Here is a 17,266-nt window from a genome sequence, read left to right on the forward strand (position 1 = left end):
GCAGTGTTTCTTAATGTTCCATTTGGCCACCAGATGTCAGTGTATGATAAAGAATGCTATAACACCAGTGCTTGTTTCTAGCTCGAAAGGATTAAAAGGCAATTGTGATGAGTTGAATTTGCCAGAGGGGAAAAGAGCAAATAAATTCAAAACGCAGTCCATTGGGAGAAGAAATGGAGAAGAGCTGAGAAGGGCTACGCCCCACTAACCCACAGTCTTTGATACTACATCCTACCAGATGGGAAAACCCGTCTCCACTTTTTTAAAAAGTGCATCTAAAAGTCTGTTGTTGTTTATAAGAAGTTAAGTAAAATGAGCATAATAAACACACACTAATAGGAGCTCAATTAAATATAAATAGCTTAAACTAATTAGAAAAAATCCTAGATGTTGTAGAATTTGGATTAAGAATGTTCAAAATATATATCTGCATAAATTACTAGGCATTTAATAATCATATTGATGGGTATGTAAGTGAATTAAGAGCTAGAAAAAAAAATCAAAGGAAGAAAGTCACATCACGTAGAAAATCAAATTTCCTGAACAGGACTCAAAGTGTTCAGGATTTCATAACTGAATTATAAAAATGTTGGTCTGATTAATTAACTAAAGCTTACAGTACAAAACATCAACTCTTTTGATATATAAAAATAAAAAGTGAAGTTCTCAAGGCCTGTTGATTCTACTCCCTCAACATGGTTCAGATCCATCCATTTCTTTTCATTGCTGCTCCAACCCTGCACATGAGACAGTCAAAATCTCTCACCATAATCACTCTGGCTGCCCTGCAGCTTCCCCTTTCAAATCTATTCTCCACCCTGCAGCCAAAGGGGTCTTTAAAAACAGAAATTGGATCATTCATTCCCTGCTTAGATCACCAGCACCTAATGCCTTCAGGCTAACACCCAGCCCCATGCAAGGCCTACAAGGCTCTTCAGGGTCTGCCTCCAGTTTACTCACTTAGCCTGATTTCTCCTCATCCCCAGGCTCCAGAAGAGAATAACCTATGCACTCTCTACCCACCCGGCCTCTGTGTGCACTGTTCTTTCTGCCTCATTCACACTTCACCATGTTAATTCCTACCCATGTACCACCTCCTCCAGGAATCCCATGATTTCTCCCTCCCTAATCTCACCTTCCCCCGCAACACACAGTAGGTTAGGTGCATATGTAAGTGCATGCCACAGCATTTACCCAAGCTGTTCACTACTTCTCCATTACATCTTACACTCCTTCATTCTTAAATCTCACTTAGCACCCTCTAAACTCTCCATGAATGATCTTTGCCATCCTGTGGTTATTCCAAGGCCTAGAGATCTTATCTCAGTAACCCAAGGTCACACATACTTAGTTATTTGTAGAGCAGGGAGTAGGGTCCAGATACCTGAATCCAAGTCCTGGGCTCTTCTCAATGGCCTGGGCTACTTCCAATGGCCTTTAAGTAGGAACCACTTCATAGGAATATAGAAGAGATCATTATTAAATAGAGGTACTAATAAAAGTATTAAAGAAAAACAGATCTAGTAACTGTACAGATGTTAAGCCTTCAAAAATATTGCCATGAACTCAGGCAGAAAATTATTGAATTTGTCTGCTCCACCTTTTTAGAACCTGAATTAGGAATCTAAGATTGCTTTCCAAAAGCTAAATGGTTCTGCTTACTGGCTTTCACTTTTACGGATGTGGCCTCCACCTTGCTAATTGCTTTAGAACACTAGCTATATCTTGCATTGTCCTCATCAGTGTGTTTACAGTATTTTATAGGGCCCTTTCCTTTCCTCCGTCCACCCTCATTCTAATGTAATATATAAAAACTCATGATCTTCATAACCTAATATGTGTGTTCCCAGAAGTCTGCAGTAAGAATGACTTTACAGAATGTCAAAGAAGGAGATGAGGCCTCAGGTAAGTCTCTCTGGTAAATGACTATGTTGATTTCCACAGCAAAAGGGAGCACAAGAACTGGGAAGGGACTAAACAAGATGATCTGCGAAAATTTTCTTTTCCAAGGAGGCACTCCTTCTTGCCTGATGTTGCAGAGAACATGAGTCAATGAAACTCTCCAAGAATCCCTGAGGCAGCCGGGACTCTGGTTCATGGTTACTTCAGGGACCAGAGCTCCCACAGAAGCCTCTATCTTGGCCTACTAACAATAAGAAATAATCCCACTTTTCAAAAAGCATAAGAGTGATATTTGGAGTAGGAGGTCAACGGGAAACCTGTACTTCTTCAGACTCCTTTCGTGCAGATCTCTAAAGGCATGTATTTGGGCCTCTGACCTAAGTTACCTATAGCACTCCCGCTCTCCACTGGAGCTATATATTCCAACCCTGGGTCTCAAACCTTAGTCAACGACTGTTTAGTACTCTCAGGTGTCTAGAAGCCTCTCCTCTATGTCTCAGAAATGGGCTGAGGTCCTGCTGTGAGATGACTGCTTTCACCTGAACTCCCGCTGCTCAGCCTCATTCTTTGCACTAGAGCCCCTGGAACATTTGTGTACACCTGAGAAGAGCACACAGTTGGAACAGCCTTAGGGCAATGACTGCTGGAACATGGAGATGCTCCCCAGGGGACAATTCTCTCATCATTGCAGTTAGCCTGGGTCTCCTAACTTTGTCACATAAAGCGTCTGTCCCCACTGGCCTGTGATACAGATATGCCATCATCCTTATGCTCACATTCCAACATTTCCATCCACTGAATACCAGATCAGTAAGAGAATTACAATTGGATCAAGAAAATAAAATATATTTATAGAAAAGAAGAAGAAAAAAGGAATAAACCCTAAGTAGAGGGAGGGGATATGAAAAATTAGGCAGAAATAGGAAGAGAAGCTTTTGTAGACTTGGTATGTCATGGTGACCTTTCAGCTCAGTGTGGTTGAGACCAGACTGTCCTACTCCTCAAGCACAGATATTTAAACCTTGCAAGTTAGGAGTCACACAAGAGAGAGAAAGCATGGTTAATATTACTAATTGTCCCTTCTTCCAAAGTTGAAGCAGTTGGGAACTAGAAAATAAAAGCACATAGATTTCCTGAGTGAGGAGACCCTAGGGACTCTCAGACATAGTGTCACAGAGGAGGAGCAGGAATAGACGTCAGATGAGGAGGCTGGAAGGCATAAGAGCTAGTTGGGAGCCAAGAAATGGAAGCAAGGACTAGAATCTATTTCTTAAAGGACTCTGTAAGGAAAAGAAAAGAGTGAAATACGAGAATATGGTAAATGTGACAGCTGAATGCTTTCAGGTTGCAGAACAGAAATATGTTTTTCTACAGCCTGAGGGGATGGAACAAGTGGAGAAGGAGAAACTGAATGTTCAAGAAAGAGATAATTGCTAATCAAGCAAATTCCCAGGGCAAGTGGGAAAAGAAGCAAGGAAAGTCACAAGTAGAATAAAGATAGAAGAATTTGAGATAATGTTTATTATCTGATTTAAAAGAAAGAAGTTTTTTTTTCTTTTTTTCTGAGTAAGATTTGCCCTGAGCTAACACATGTTGCCAATCTTCCTCTTTTTGCTTGAGGAAGATTCACCCTGAGCTAATATCCATGACAATCTCCCTCTATTTTGTATGTGGGTTGCTGCCATAGCATGGCCGCCAAGTGATGTAAGTCTGTGCCGGGGAACCGAACCCAGGTCACTGAAGAGGAGTAGACTAAACTTAAACACTAGCCATGGGGCCAGCCCCAGGAAAATAAATTTTAAATGGAAATAGCTGTCTATGATAAAGACAGGGTCATGAATGGTGTTAATTTCAATTTTTCCCAAGTATCTTCAGCTACAAAAGAAGTTTCAAAAAGCAAGACATAGTAGACTCTCTTCTCTTTAATAAAATAAATTCAATAGGAATACCATTTAATTTTCCTCTCTCCCATTCTTGAAAGTTTTCTGGCAGTCATAACTGACACGATAATATTATTTACTTCCAAGTAGTCATTACATTTTTTAAAATTCTTTTCAGTATTCCTTAGTAGATAGTTTCACTAGATAAAAGTAACCACCTCAAGTTACCACATTTTAAACATAGGCTGATTTTTCCCTTGATTAGCAATCATTTTACTTTTTGCTGTTATATGATTAGAGACTCTCTTGACAGTTTCAAGTTGTTAAAATACTGTTTTTTTTCCTTCATTCTTTTGCTTCAAAAATCACTACACCAACCATTCATGTAGGCAGAATAATAGTGCCAGAAAATAGGACACAGAGATTCAGCCACAACTATAACTACCAGTTAGAAATCAATCCTACAATTTTAGACAAAAGAATGTAAAAATACTAATTTTTACTTCCTTCTTAATCAACTATGATACTCTAAGACACGTCTGTATGTAAAACTGGGTTTGGCATACTGATGACTATTAATATGAAGTGTGCTTCAAATTCAACATCAGGGCATGCCAGCTATGCTGATCATGAACATATATTTAGTATTTCTACAGTTCCTTCCATTGTGGGATCTCAAAGACACTTTAAATCTCCATTACAATAGCAAGCCTAATTTAAACCAAGCATCAGGAAGGATATTGCCCAAAAAGCAAACTACAGGAAGTTCGGGTGAGTTTCCCACTCAACGTAATGTTTAAAATCTGAGAATAGCATTTAGGATTCAGGACAAATGTCTGTGAATTCTAAATCAATTTCAAGTCAATATGCTTGGGAAATAAAAAATACCAAAATATTCATGATGCAACTGTAGAACAGAAATGTTTAATTCTGTTACAAAGGAAAAAGAAAGGGAATATTCTTTTTTAGTGAGAGAATTTCAAGTATCATTAAGAATTGTCTAGGTTTGCTGGTGTCAGAAATAACAGGAAATCTACAACTGGTTAATTACCTTACATGTTGTAATATTCAATGATATTTTACTAGTATTACTACCTTTGAGAAAGTGTTGAAATTAACTGCATTTACTAAATAAGAATTTTTAGGGGCCACACGAAGTGGAATTACTATCCCTAGATTGCCAATTTAGATAGCTCCACATGTTGATTTTTGTCAACCATTGAGAAATAAAATTTTAACATTAGATAATGCTTTACACGCCATTTACATAGCTTGAGAATCAGTATACGTTTAATAATAAAATATTACTTGGTTAATATACTTAGCTAATATATAATTAGCCAACATACAATATACTTAGTTAATATAAATAAATATTACTCAGTTAACATATATAATATACGAAGTTAATAAAATATAATTAGTACGTTAATCAATATACTATGTTTCATAAAAAAAAATCTTTGCTAGTTATATTCATGTGTTAACCACCAAAGCCTTTGTGTCCAGCATGAGAAGATAGCACTAGAGTAAAAGAAAACAGCTGACAATTTAACATATGTCGAAATACTTTGCTAATAGATTTTCCCCACATGGCCGTAAGTATCATTTTATAAATCCAAAGCCATTTCTAATACTCTAGGGATGCCTCAATTGTTAACTTCACTTCGGGTAAAAGCTCCTTTTAATGAGAATAGTCTGGAACATTATTATTATTTTTTTCAGTATGGAAATCTGGTCACTTCTGTATATTTATTTTAAAATTGATAACCTTACTGAACTCTCTTATTAGTTCCAATGGCTTTTCAGTTGTCTCCTGAAACTTTGTGAATACAATAACATATTAAGGCTCAATTACTGTGGTACATGCTTTAAATTTCTAATCATATCTAATCCTTACAAAAAACCTTAAGCAATAGTATATAGTCTAAGTTCAATAGACGTATTTCTTGATTAACCAAAGAAATAAGGGAAAGAGGAGAGACTCCTATGTAAAGTGCAAAGAGTTACGGGAATGGAAAGTGTTATTATAATTATTTCTCCACTGTATCATCCATCTCCATGCCTTTAACAAGCATTTCTCTTGATCCTCTTTTCTAGCAGCCAGCCAGTCATCTCCTGCCAAAAAGTCATGTCAACATATCCAAAAGCAAGCTCATCATCTTTCTCCACAGCTATTAAGTAACCATTTTTCTCCTATGAATTCCTGTAACATTGTGCTTTATCACTTAAAGGGTGTTTAGTACATTCTACTTCTTAATCTCCTCTATAGGAAAATATCCTTGAAACCGATACTAATGATTTATAAACCTTTGTAGCTCTCACAACACATATAGGCTCTCAGTGAACATAAGATGAACTCAACTGAATTCCAGCTTCTCACAGCTGGGCCCATATACTGACCCAGGGGGCATGAGGGTTGTCATCCTGGGGTACTGATGACGTGTCCCTCTCACTCAATTGGATGCCTTGAATATGCCCAGGTGCAGTGAGCCATCCTCTTCCTGCTTCCCTCACTGGGACACATCCCAGAAACAGCAGGTGCAGAATGTGCGACATTCACGGGACTAGCAGAGGCACTACCCAGAAGGACCATGCAAGGAAGACCAAGATATCACATGGCAGGAGAAGGTCCAAGATGGCGGCGTGAGTAGTCTTCTTTGTGTCTCCGCCTTCGAATCTACAACTAATTGGACATTCACCGCTTAACAAAGGATATCCATATAGCATCTCAGGACACCCGAGAGACCCACGCTGCTATACATTGGAAGGCGGACGGACTTCCCTCCGGGAGGAGGTGGAGACAGGTGAAAACTCTCCGACCCCAACCCCCGAACAGCCTAGTACCTACAAGCGGCTTTCTCCCAGCGGACACCCCCAGAACATCACCACACACCAAGGGTAGGAGGGAGCGCACACCAGAGGAGCAATGGTGGAAACAGGTGACCAGAGCCCTACCTAAGCCCCCCGCAATTACACCTAAGCCCAGAAGGAAGCTCCAGAGTTACACACTGGAGGCGGCGGGGAAAACCCCTACCCGCCATTAGCGGAGAGGCCCCGCCCAGCATCCACAACGCCGAGAGGCTCCTGGAGAGAATTCCAAACGGGGTGGCGGCCCGCCAGCTGCTACTGCTGGCCCCACTGACCGGGCTATTGCCCAGGAGGGGCTCGGGACTACTGGAGATCTCCTGGGAGAGGACTGGGGCTGGGTGGAGCGCCAGCGGCTGGCTCCGCGGCCCAGGGGGGAAACTCCAGAGTTCCGCCTGGGCAGCAGGCAAAGTCTCTACCTGCCATTAGCAGAGAGGCCCCACCCAGCATCCACAATGCCGGGAAGCTTCTGGAGAGAATCCCAAATGGGGCGGCGGGCCGCCAGCTGCTGCCGCCAACCCCACTGACTGGGCTTTCGCCTCGGCGGGGCTTGGGGCTACCGGAGATCTCCTGGGAGAGGACTGGGGCTGGGTGGAGCTCCAGCAGCAGGCTCCAAGGCCTGGGGCAGAAACTCTGGAGTTGCCTCTGGGCAGCAGGCAAAGTCTCTACCTGCCATTAGCAGAGAGGCCCCGCCCAGCATCCTCAATGCTGGGAGGGTCCCGAAGAGGAGAATCCCAGGCAGAGCAGCAGCCGGCCAGCTGCCACTGAACTCAAGGTCTCTGGTTATCCCCCAGACAGGGCAAGGGGCTCCCCGAGATCCTAGGGGAGAGGACTGGGGCTGGGTGGAGTTCCAGTGACCTGGCTCCATGGCCCAGGGGTAAACTCTACAGTCTCACAGCAGCCTCAGCAATAGCCTCTGCACAGCACTAGTAGAGAGTACCCACCCAGCAACCACAAGGCTGGAAGACCCTGGGACAAAAGTAGCATAGCTAGGTGAGCTAACCACAGACTGCAGAAGATGCCCACAGCTCTGCTGTGACCCATAGTGGACAAGTGAGATTTTCTGGGCACCGACAGTGACAGAGCTGCAAATATAAGTGATCCTGCCCCTGGCTGCTGGGAAAGCCCATAACACCGCTGCAGACCCTAAGGAGGGAGCACGTCTAGGTGGTCTGCAACAGTAGGCACCAGCAGCCTGAAGCCCCCTTGTGACGGCCCCCACAGCTGAAGAGGGAACCCACAGGACCACTGTGACTATGAGGATGGGCCCAGGCCCAATTAGCAACAGCTGATAGGGTTCCTGGTTGGTGCAGTATAAACAGCTGTCCCCCCACCACACCAGTAGAAACAAGTGGAAGCAGTAACTAAACTCTATCTCTATGCGGAGGCACAAATCTATACCATCAAGCAATATGAAAAAATATATTTAATCTCCAGAACAGAAGGAAAATGACAAATACACAGAAATCCAAAAGACAATGAAATATATAACCTAAATGATGATCACTTCAAAACAGCCATCATTAAAAAACTCAATGAGTTAAAAGAGAATTCAGATAGACAACTCAACGAGTTCAGGAGCTATGTCACAAAAGAGTTCGATACTATAAAGAAGAACGAAACAGAAATACTGGAAATGAAGAACACAATAGAGGAGATTAAGAAGAATCTAGATGCACTGAACAGTAGGGCTGATAATATGGAGGAAAGAATTAGCAATTTGGAAGATAGGAATATAGAAATGCTGCAGGCAGAGGAGGAGAGAGAACTAAGACTAAAAAGAAATGAAGAAACTCTCTGAGAATTATCCGATGCAATTAGGAGATGCAACGTAAGGATTATAGGTATACCTGAGGGAGAAGAGAGGGAGAAGGGGGCAGAAAGCCTATTCAAAGAAATAATGGCTGAGAACTTCCCAAACCTGGGGAGAGAGATGGAACTTCATGTGACAGAAGCCAATAGATCTCCAAACTTTATTAATGCAAGAAGACCAATGCCGAGGCATATAGTAGTGACACTAGCAAAAGTCAATGAGAAGGAGAGAATACTAAGGGCAGCCAGGCAGAAGAAATTAACCTACAAAGGAACCCCCATCAGGCTATCAGCAGATTTCTCAGCAGAAACTTTACGAGCTAGAAGAGAGTGTAATGATATATTCAAAAATCTGAAGGACAAAAACCTGCAGCCGAGAATTCTCTACCCAGCAAAAATATCCTTCAAATATGATGGAGAAATAAAAACTTTCCCAGATAAACAAAAATTAAGGGAATTCATTGCCACAAAACCTCCTCTTCAAGAAATGCTCAGGAAAACCCTCATTCCTGAAAAATAAAAACAAGGAAAGGGGCTACAAAACCAAGAGCAAAGGAGATAAGTAGAAGGACAACAACAGAGAGTAGCAGCTCTCCATCAGAACAGACTAAACCATGGGATGAGAAACAAAGGAAATTGGAGACAACCGGAAAACAAGATATAAAATGGCAGTGGTAGGCCCCCACATTTCAATAATCACTCTAAATGTAAATGGATTGAACTCTCCAATCAAAAGACACAGAGTGGCAGGGTGGATCAAAGAACAAGACCCAACAATATGCTGCCTCCAGGAAACACACCACAGCCCCAAAGACAAACACAGACTCAGAGTGAATGGATGGAAGACAATACTCCAAGCTAATAATGAACAAAAGAAAGCAGATGTTGCTATTATAATATCAGACAAAATAGACTTCAAAGCAAAACAGATAAAGAAAGACAAAGAGGGACAGTATATAATGATAAAAGGGACTCTCCACCAAGAAGACATAACACTTATAAATATATACGCCCCCAACACAGGAGCACCAAAATTTGTAAAGCAACTCTTCACAGAACTAAAAGAAGACATCAACAACAATACAATAATAGTAGGGGACCTCAACACCCCATTAACACCAATGGATAGAACATCCAGACAGAAAATCAACAAGGAAATTATAGAATTAAATGAAAAGTTAGACCAGATGGACTTAATAGATATATATAGAACACTTCATCCAAAAGCAGCAGGTTACACATTCTTCTCAAGCGTGCATGGAACATTCTCAAGGATTGACCATATTTTGGGAAACAAAGCAAGCATCAATAAATACAAGAGAGTTGAAATAATATCAAGCATCTTTTCTGATCATAATGCTATGAAACTAGAAATCAACTACAAGAATAAAGCAGAGAAAGGTGCAAAAATGTGGAGACTAAACAACACGCTACTGAACAAATAATGGATTATTGAAGAAATTAAAGAAGAAATCAGATATTATCTGGAGACAAATGAAAATGAGAACACATCATACCAAATCATTTGGGATGCAGCAAAGGCAGTCCTAAGAGGGAAATTCATTGCAATACAGGCTCACCTCACTAAACAAGAAAAAGCTCACATAAGCAAACTCAAATGACACCTAACAGAATTAGAAAAAGAAGATCAAACAAAGCCCAGAGTCAGTAGAAGGAGGGAAATAATAAAAATAAGAGCAGAAATAAATGATATTGAAACAAAAAAGACAGTAGAAAGGATCAATGAAACAAAGAGTTGGTTCTTGGAAAGAATTAACAAAATCGACAAACCCTTAGCCAGACTCACCAAGAAAAGAAGAGAGAAATCTCAAATAAATAAAATTAGGAATGAGAGAGGAGAAATCACAACAGATACCAAAGAAATACAAGGGATCATAAGAGAATACTATGAAAAACTATATGCCAACAAATTGAACAACCTAGAAGAAATGGACAAATTCCTAGACTGTTACAACCTTCCCAAACTGAACCAGGAAGAAATGGAGAATCTGAATAGGCCAATCACAAGTGAAGAAATAGAAACAGTAATCAAAAACCTCCCCCAAAATAAGAGTCCAGGACCAGACGGCTTCTCTGGAGAATTCTACCAAACATTCAAAGAAGACTTAATACCTATTCTTCTCAAACTGTTCCAGAAAATTGAGAAAGATGGAGAACTCCCTAACACATTCTATGAAGCCAACATCACTCTGATCCCCAAACCTGACAAGGACAACACAAAGAAGGAGAACTACAGGCTGATATCACTGATGAACATAGATGCAAAAATCCTCAACAAAATTCTGGCAAACCGAATACAGCAATACATCAAAAAGATTATACACCATGATCAAGTGGGATTTATACCAGGGACACAGGGATGGTTCAACATCCACAAGTCAATCAACATGATACACTACATTAACAAAATGAGAAGGAAAAAACCACACGATCATCTCAATAGATGCAGAGAAAGCATTCGACAAGATCCAACACCCATTTATCATAAAAACTCTCAATAAAATGGGTATAGAAGGAAAGTACCTCAACATAATAAAGCCATATATGACAAACCCACAGCCAACATCATACTCCACGGACAAAAACTGAAAGCCATCCCTCTGAGGACAGGAACAAGACAAGGGTGCCCACGTTCACCACTCCTATTCAACATAGTATTGGGGGGGTTGGCCAGAGCAATTCAGCAGGAAAAAGAATTAAAAGGAATCCAAATAGGCAATGAAGAAGTAAAACTCTCACTGTTTGCAGACGACATGATCTTATATATAGAAAACCCCAAAGAATCCTTAGGAAAACTATTAGAAATAATCAACAGCTACAGCAAAGTTGCAGGGTATAAAATCAACATGCATAAAACAGTAGCATTTCTATACACTATCAATGAACTAACAGAAAAAGAACTCAAGAACTCAATCCCATTCACAATTGCAACAAAAAGAATAAAATACCTTGGGATAAATTTAACCAAGGAAGTGAAAGATCTATACAATGAAAATTACAAGACTTTCTTGAAAGAAATTGACGACGACATAAAGAGATGGAAAGACATTCCATGCACATGGATTGGAAGAATAAACATAGTTAAAATGTCCATACTACCTAAAGCAATCTACAGGTTCAACGCTATCCCAATCAGAATCCCAAGGACATTCTTTACAGAAATTGAACAAAGAATCCTAAAATTCATACGGGGCAACAAAAGACCGTGAATTGCTAAAGTAATTCTGAGTAAGAAAAACAAAGCCGGTGGCATCACAATCCCCGATTTCAAAACATACTACAAAGCTACAGTGATCAAAACAGCATGGTACTGGTACAAAAACAGGTCCACAGATCAATGGAACAGAATTGAAAGCCCAGAGATAAAACCACACATCTATGGACAGCTAATCTTTGACAAAGGAGCTGAAGGCCTACAGTGGAGAAAAGAAAGTCTCTTCAACAAATGCTGCTGGGAAAACTGGACAGCCACATGTAAAATAATGAAAATTGACCATTCTTTTTCACCATTCACAAAAATAAACTCAAAATGGATCAAAGACCTAAAGATTAGGCCTAAAACAATAAGTCTTCTAGAAGAGAATATAGGCAGTACACTCTTTGACATCAGTTTCAAAAGAATCTTTTCGGACACTATAACTCCTCAGATGAGGGAAACAATAGAAAGAATAAACAAATGGTACTTCATCAGACTAAAGAGTTTCTTCAAGGCAAGGGAAAACAGGATTGAAACAAAAAAATGCCCACTAATTGGGAAGAAATATTTACAAGCTACTTTTCCGACAAAGGATTAATCTCCATAATATACAAAGAACTCACACAGCTTAACAACAAAAAAACAAACAACTCGATCAAAATATGGGCAGAGGACATGAACAGACACTTCTCCAAAGAAGATATAAGTATGGCCAATAGACACATAAAAAGATGTTCATCATCACTAATCATCAGGGAAATGCAAATCAAAACTACACTAAGATATCACCTTACACCTGTTAGATTAGCAAAAACATCCAAAACCAAGAGTGACAAATGTTGGAGAGGTTGTGGAGAAAAAGGAACCCTCATACACTGTTGGTGGGAATGGAAACTAGTGCAGCCACTATGGAAAACAGTATGGAGATTCCTCAAAAAGTTAAAAATAAAAATACCTTATGACCCAGCCATTCCACTACTGGGTTTCTATCCTAAGAACCTGAAATCAGCAATCCCAAGAGTCCCATGCACCCCTATGTTCACCACAGCATTATTTACAATAGCCAAGACGTGGAACCAACCTAAATGCCCAGAAACTGATGACTGGATAAAGAAGATATGGTATATATACACAACGGAATACTACTCAGCCATAAAAAAGGACCAAATTGTTCCATTCGCATCAACATGGATGGACCTTGAGGGTATCATGTTAAGCGAAATAAGCCAGACAGAGAAAGACGAACTCTATATGACTCCACTTATAGGTGGAAGTTAACATATAGACAAGGAGAACTGATCGGTGGTTACCAGGGAAAAGGGGGTGTGGGGGGAGGGCACAAAGGGTGAAGTGGTGTACCCACAACATGACTAACAATAATGTACAACTGAAATCTCACAAGGTTGTAATCTATCATAATCTTAATAAAAAAAAAAAAAAGATATCACATGGTACCAGAAAGCCGAGTCTGTTTACCACTGATTTAAAATGAAGAAACTAAGGGCAGTTCTTTACCCAGGCACGATATAGATGCAGTCTACACCTAAGCTGCCCATGACATTTGTCCCTTTCATAATAAAGATGATCATCCAAATGATGAACTTTCCCTAAAATAGCCTGTGGGGTAGGAAGTTAACAGTGTACAGGGCTTCTACTTGCGTAGGACCTGGCCCCCTTAAACATAGTTGTTAGTTCCTTTAAAGATAAGTAAATTAGGCTCTGCCAAAATGTTGGATTCCTAATAAAAGAAATACATTATGCAGTTTATCCTACTATCAAAAGGCTCCAAGAGGGGTAAATCATTGTATACTATCTTGATGGCCCTCCATCCCCAATACATTTTTTTCAATGAAAGCATATAGCCCTCTGTGTACATCACCTGGATGCTTACATCAAATTCATTCAGAGCCGCAGCCAGCTCGCCGATGCCCGTGTGGCCTTTGGCTTCGTCAGTGGGCGAGGTAGCTTGAGCAGCATTGGAGATGCCAGCAATGGCCTCCTGGACTTGTTTGAACACATAGTCTCGGTTGGCTCTTGTGGCGGCAACATCGGGGTGGCGGAGAAATGCTTGGGAGGCCGTGTACAGCATTGTGGCATTCTTCTTCAGAGCCCCTCGGGCGGCTGCCATCTCATCCCGACAGTGAGGGTCCTTCAGCTCCTGTGTGTGCAAACCATGAAACCTGTCACATCCATGATGTTTGCCATGGAAGCGTTTGTAACAGAACTTAGAGTCACAGACTCTTACAATCACATTGAATTTTAGAAACTATCTACTCTCCCTTGTGCTCTCTCTAGCTGCCAGGACTTTGCATATACTGTTCCTTCTGTGTGAAATATCTGAACATCTCTCCTTCACCCTATCCTTTCACGTGGCATGACTTGATCCTCTGAGAACCCACTTTCCAACCAACTCTTCAAGCTATGTCTCTTTCTCTCCACTCCTACAGACCCCATTCCCTCCTATCATTAACCTTCATCATACTTTATTGTATTTCCTTATCTAAGCGTAAGTTTCCCTCCTATACTGTATGTCCAATGAGAGCAGGGAGCCCTGTCAACCTTGTTCAGTGGCTCTTTGATAATTAGCACCATCTCTGGCCCATAAAAGGCATTCAGTAATATTGCGGAAAGAATGCAAAAACCAAGGCACCACAAGGTAAGTGGCTGGCATGGATCAGAGATAGCTATCAGCAGACAGCAAACCCAAACTTCAGCCTTCTGATACTCTGCTTGTCTCCATTTTCAATTATAATTACAAACACAGGAAACAATTTCTGTTGATTTTTGATTAGTCCCTTATTGCCACTTCATCATCATTTTCAGAATAGGGTTCATTTTTCTAAAAAGTACCTTTAATGCCAGCTCAATCATTGAGTTTAGGGAATAAAAAATAATATGTCAAAGATGACTTGGTTTCCTAGTTTTGGATGTCAAAAATCGCCACTGGGGAGTCTCTATTTTCAGCTTTAAGAGTACTGTTAAGAAAATGTTCATATCATTTTTGGAAATGTTAAAGGCAGTGCTGCTCTCTAAGAGCCATGTAGGATTGCCAGCTGAGAATCTCCGGGAGAATATTTTTCCAGCTCAAAAGATCATTAAAAGATATTTGAACTACTGGGGTTCTATTCCTATTTGCTCATTTGGTACATGAAACATAGATGACCTGGAAACAGTGAATTACTTCTTCTCTTTTGTGTCAAAATAATTCTGAGACTAGCACATTACATGTGCTATCTAAGATTATCAGGACAAATGGACAATAAGTAATAAACAAATGAACCATTTATACTCCTTTGCTTAAGTACTAACAGATTTATGCCAGCCAACACAATTTCTAAATTGGTATTATTTATTTTTAGCCCTAAGGATGAACACAGATAAATAGGTAACAAACACGTGAGTGTATTCTTTATGCTGGCTGATAATCCAGGCAGTGCAGTTAGAAAATTTCTCCCCACTAGTCACGAAGGGCCTTATTAACCTCCAGAATACGTGGACCAAAAACTCCATATTCTATTCTGGGGTATCTAGACTTAAAAAAAAATCATCTAAATATGTAAGTAGGAGATTTGGGGAGCTGGGGGGCAGGGGTGGGAAAGTCTCTCCATAAAGATATGTGAGGAAATATTCTTCAATCGCTAGAAAAAAAATTCCAAACAATCTAAATGTTGAATTATGAAGAACTGGTTAAGTAAACTACTGAAGCATTTACTTAATGGACTATGTGAATATCAAAACTCATTTCCAGCAAAGTAATAACACAGCTAATATTTATAAAATAAATAAGAGGGTAGACAATATGAACACTTTTATGCATAGTATAATTGTAAATATCTTAATGTATGAAGATACATACCGAAAGCCAAAATAACAAAATATCAGCACCATTGTTTTGTGGGTAGTAGGGTGTTACGCGGCATTTTTTTTTCTGTAAATTCTGCTTCTTTTTCTAAATTTTCTTGAAAGAGTCTGAACCAGCAATTAATTATAAACAAAATATTCATGAAATAAAAATAAATTATATTTATGGGTCTTCTCATATAAATATCTCATGTATTCCCATGGATCTCAATACCAGCTACATGCCAATCACTCGTGTTTTGATCTCCAACCCACAACTCTCTTCTACTGGATATTCTACATGGATATCTTGTAAGCATCTCAAAATCAATGTCTCTAAATATGAAATCTTGATTTCTAACCCCAGCTGGCCTCTTTCCAGTATTCCGCATCTAAGTTCACCACCATCTACCCATTTGCTCACACCAAAACCTCAGAAGTAAACTGGTTGCTGTCATTCCATAACTTCACACATCCAATTCACTGGCAGGTCCTGAGTGTTCTCTTTTCAAAACAAACTTTGACTCCTTATACTTTTATCCATTTCCACTGCTACCACACTAATGGGGACCACCACTATCTCTCATCTAGATTACTTCAGGTCCCTCCCAACTACAACTACAGTCTCTCCTCCTCCACTCTACTCCCTTTTTTGCAACATAAATAGAATAATATTAAAATGTAAATCAGAGACATTGATATCAAACTTTGGACTGTTCAAATACTATCTATTGACTTTCAATAAAATGCAGACACTGCAAGACTGTGAATGTCCTGGCCCTGCCTTTCTTCCCAACCTCCCCGATGGTTCACTGAGATGGAAATTCACTGTTTCGGGTTTTTTCCCCAGTTGTTTAAACAAGCTAAGTGGCCTTGGGTCTCCCAGCTGTGCTTCAGAGTATCTTCGGTCTGCTGATGACGAAATACTTAAAAATCATCAGATAAACTAAAATCATGCGTGTGTACCTGTCACACAAAGGATATTGGAAGCTCTTTAGGGGAAGGAGCTAGATATTGGTTAACTTTATAATATCAGCATCACTTCAGCCTAGCACAGATGAATACTCAACAAATGTTTGTTGACTGGAACCTTCCTGTCAGTCATAGCGAACCAAAGAAAAAGTCACTAAGAATTGCTTCAAATGTTGAAGAATTCTGGGAACAGTCCAGAGGACAGGTGAAAGGATTTTAACTGACTCCTCCACATTTGGAGAAGCTTTTTCTTGGGAAAATGAATAAGAACACACTCTTTGGGGGGTCAACCCGGTGGTGTAGTGGTTAACTTTGCGTTCTCTGCTTCGGCAGCCTGGGGTTAGTGGGTTTGGATCCCAGGTACAGACCTATGCACTTCTTATCAAGCCATGCTGAGGTGGTGTCCCACATAAAAAATAGAGGAATATTCTATAGGCACAGATGTTAGCTCAGGGACAATCTTTCTCAAGCAAAAAGTGGAAGATTGGCAACAGGTGTTGGCTCAGGGCCAATCTTCCTCACCAAGAAAACACACACACACACACACACACTCTTTGAGAACAAAATTCTTATGGTACCTAACAAATAAACAGAGCTGGCTAACATGGAGGGTGCTGTCTCCAAACAAAGGAAGGCAGGAAGATTCCAGGTCAGCCACCTTCATGAAAGTGCCCCACACTCACCTGTGCTCTCCCTCCCCACCTTCATTTCTCTCTCTTTCTGCCCTTCTTCTAATTTTCTTTGAATTGTCTTTCTCTTTTTCACAAACATTTCA

The 17,266-nt window shown here is 40.2% G+C and overlaps 1 protein-coding gene across 4 annotated transcripts in view; it reads right to left on the bottom strand.

Annotated features, from left to right (window-relative positions):
- Positions 1 to 17,266, bottom strand: part of CTNNA2 (catenin alpha 2) — a 1,089,024-nt gene that overhangs the window by 696,212 nt on the left and 375,546 nt on the right. For all 4 annotated transcript variants that reach the window (XM_044772747.2, XM_070511884.1, XM_044772741.2 and 1 more), the window contains exon 6: positions 13,571 to 13,837. In XM_044772747.2, the coding sequence (XP_044628682.1) occupies positions 13,571 to 13,837 (267 nt within the window). The remainder of the gene's footprint in view (positions 1 to 13,570; positions 13,838 to 17,266) is intronic.

Source organism: Equus asinus, chromosome 6 (genome assembly GCF_041296235.1).
Source record: "Equus asinus isolate D_3611 breed Donkey chromosome 6, EquAss-T2T_v2, whole genome shotgun sequence".
In the NCBI taxonomy this organism is placed as follows: domain Eukaryota; kingdom Metazoa; phylum Chordata; class Mammalia; order Perissodactyla; family Equidae; genus Equus; species Equus asinus.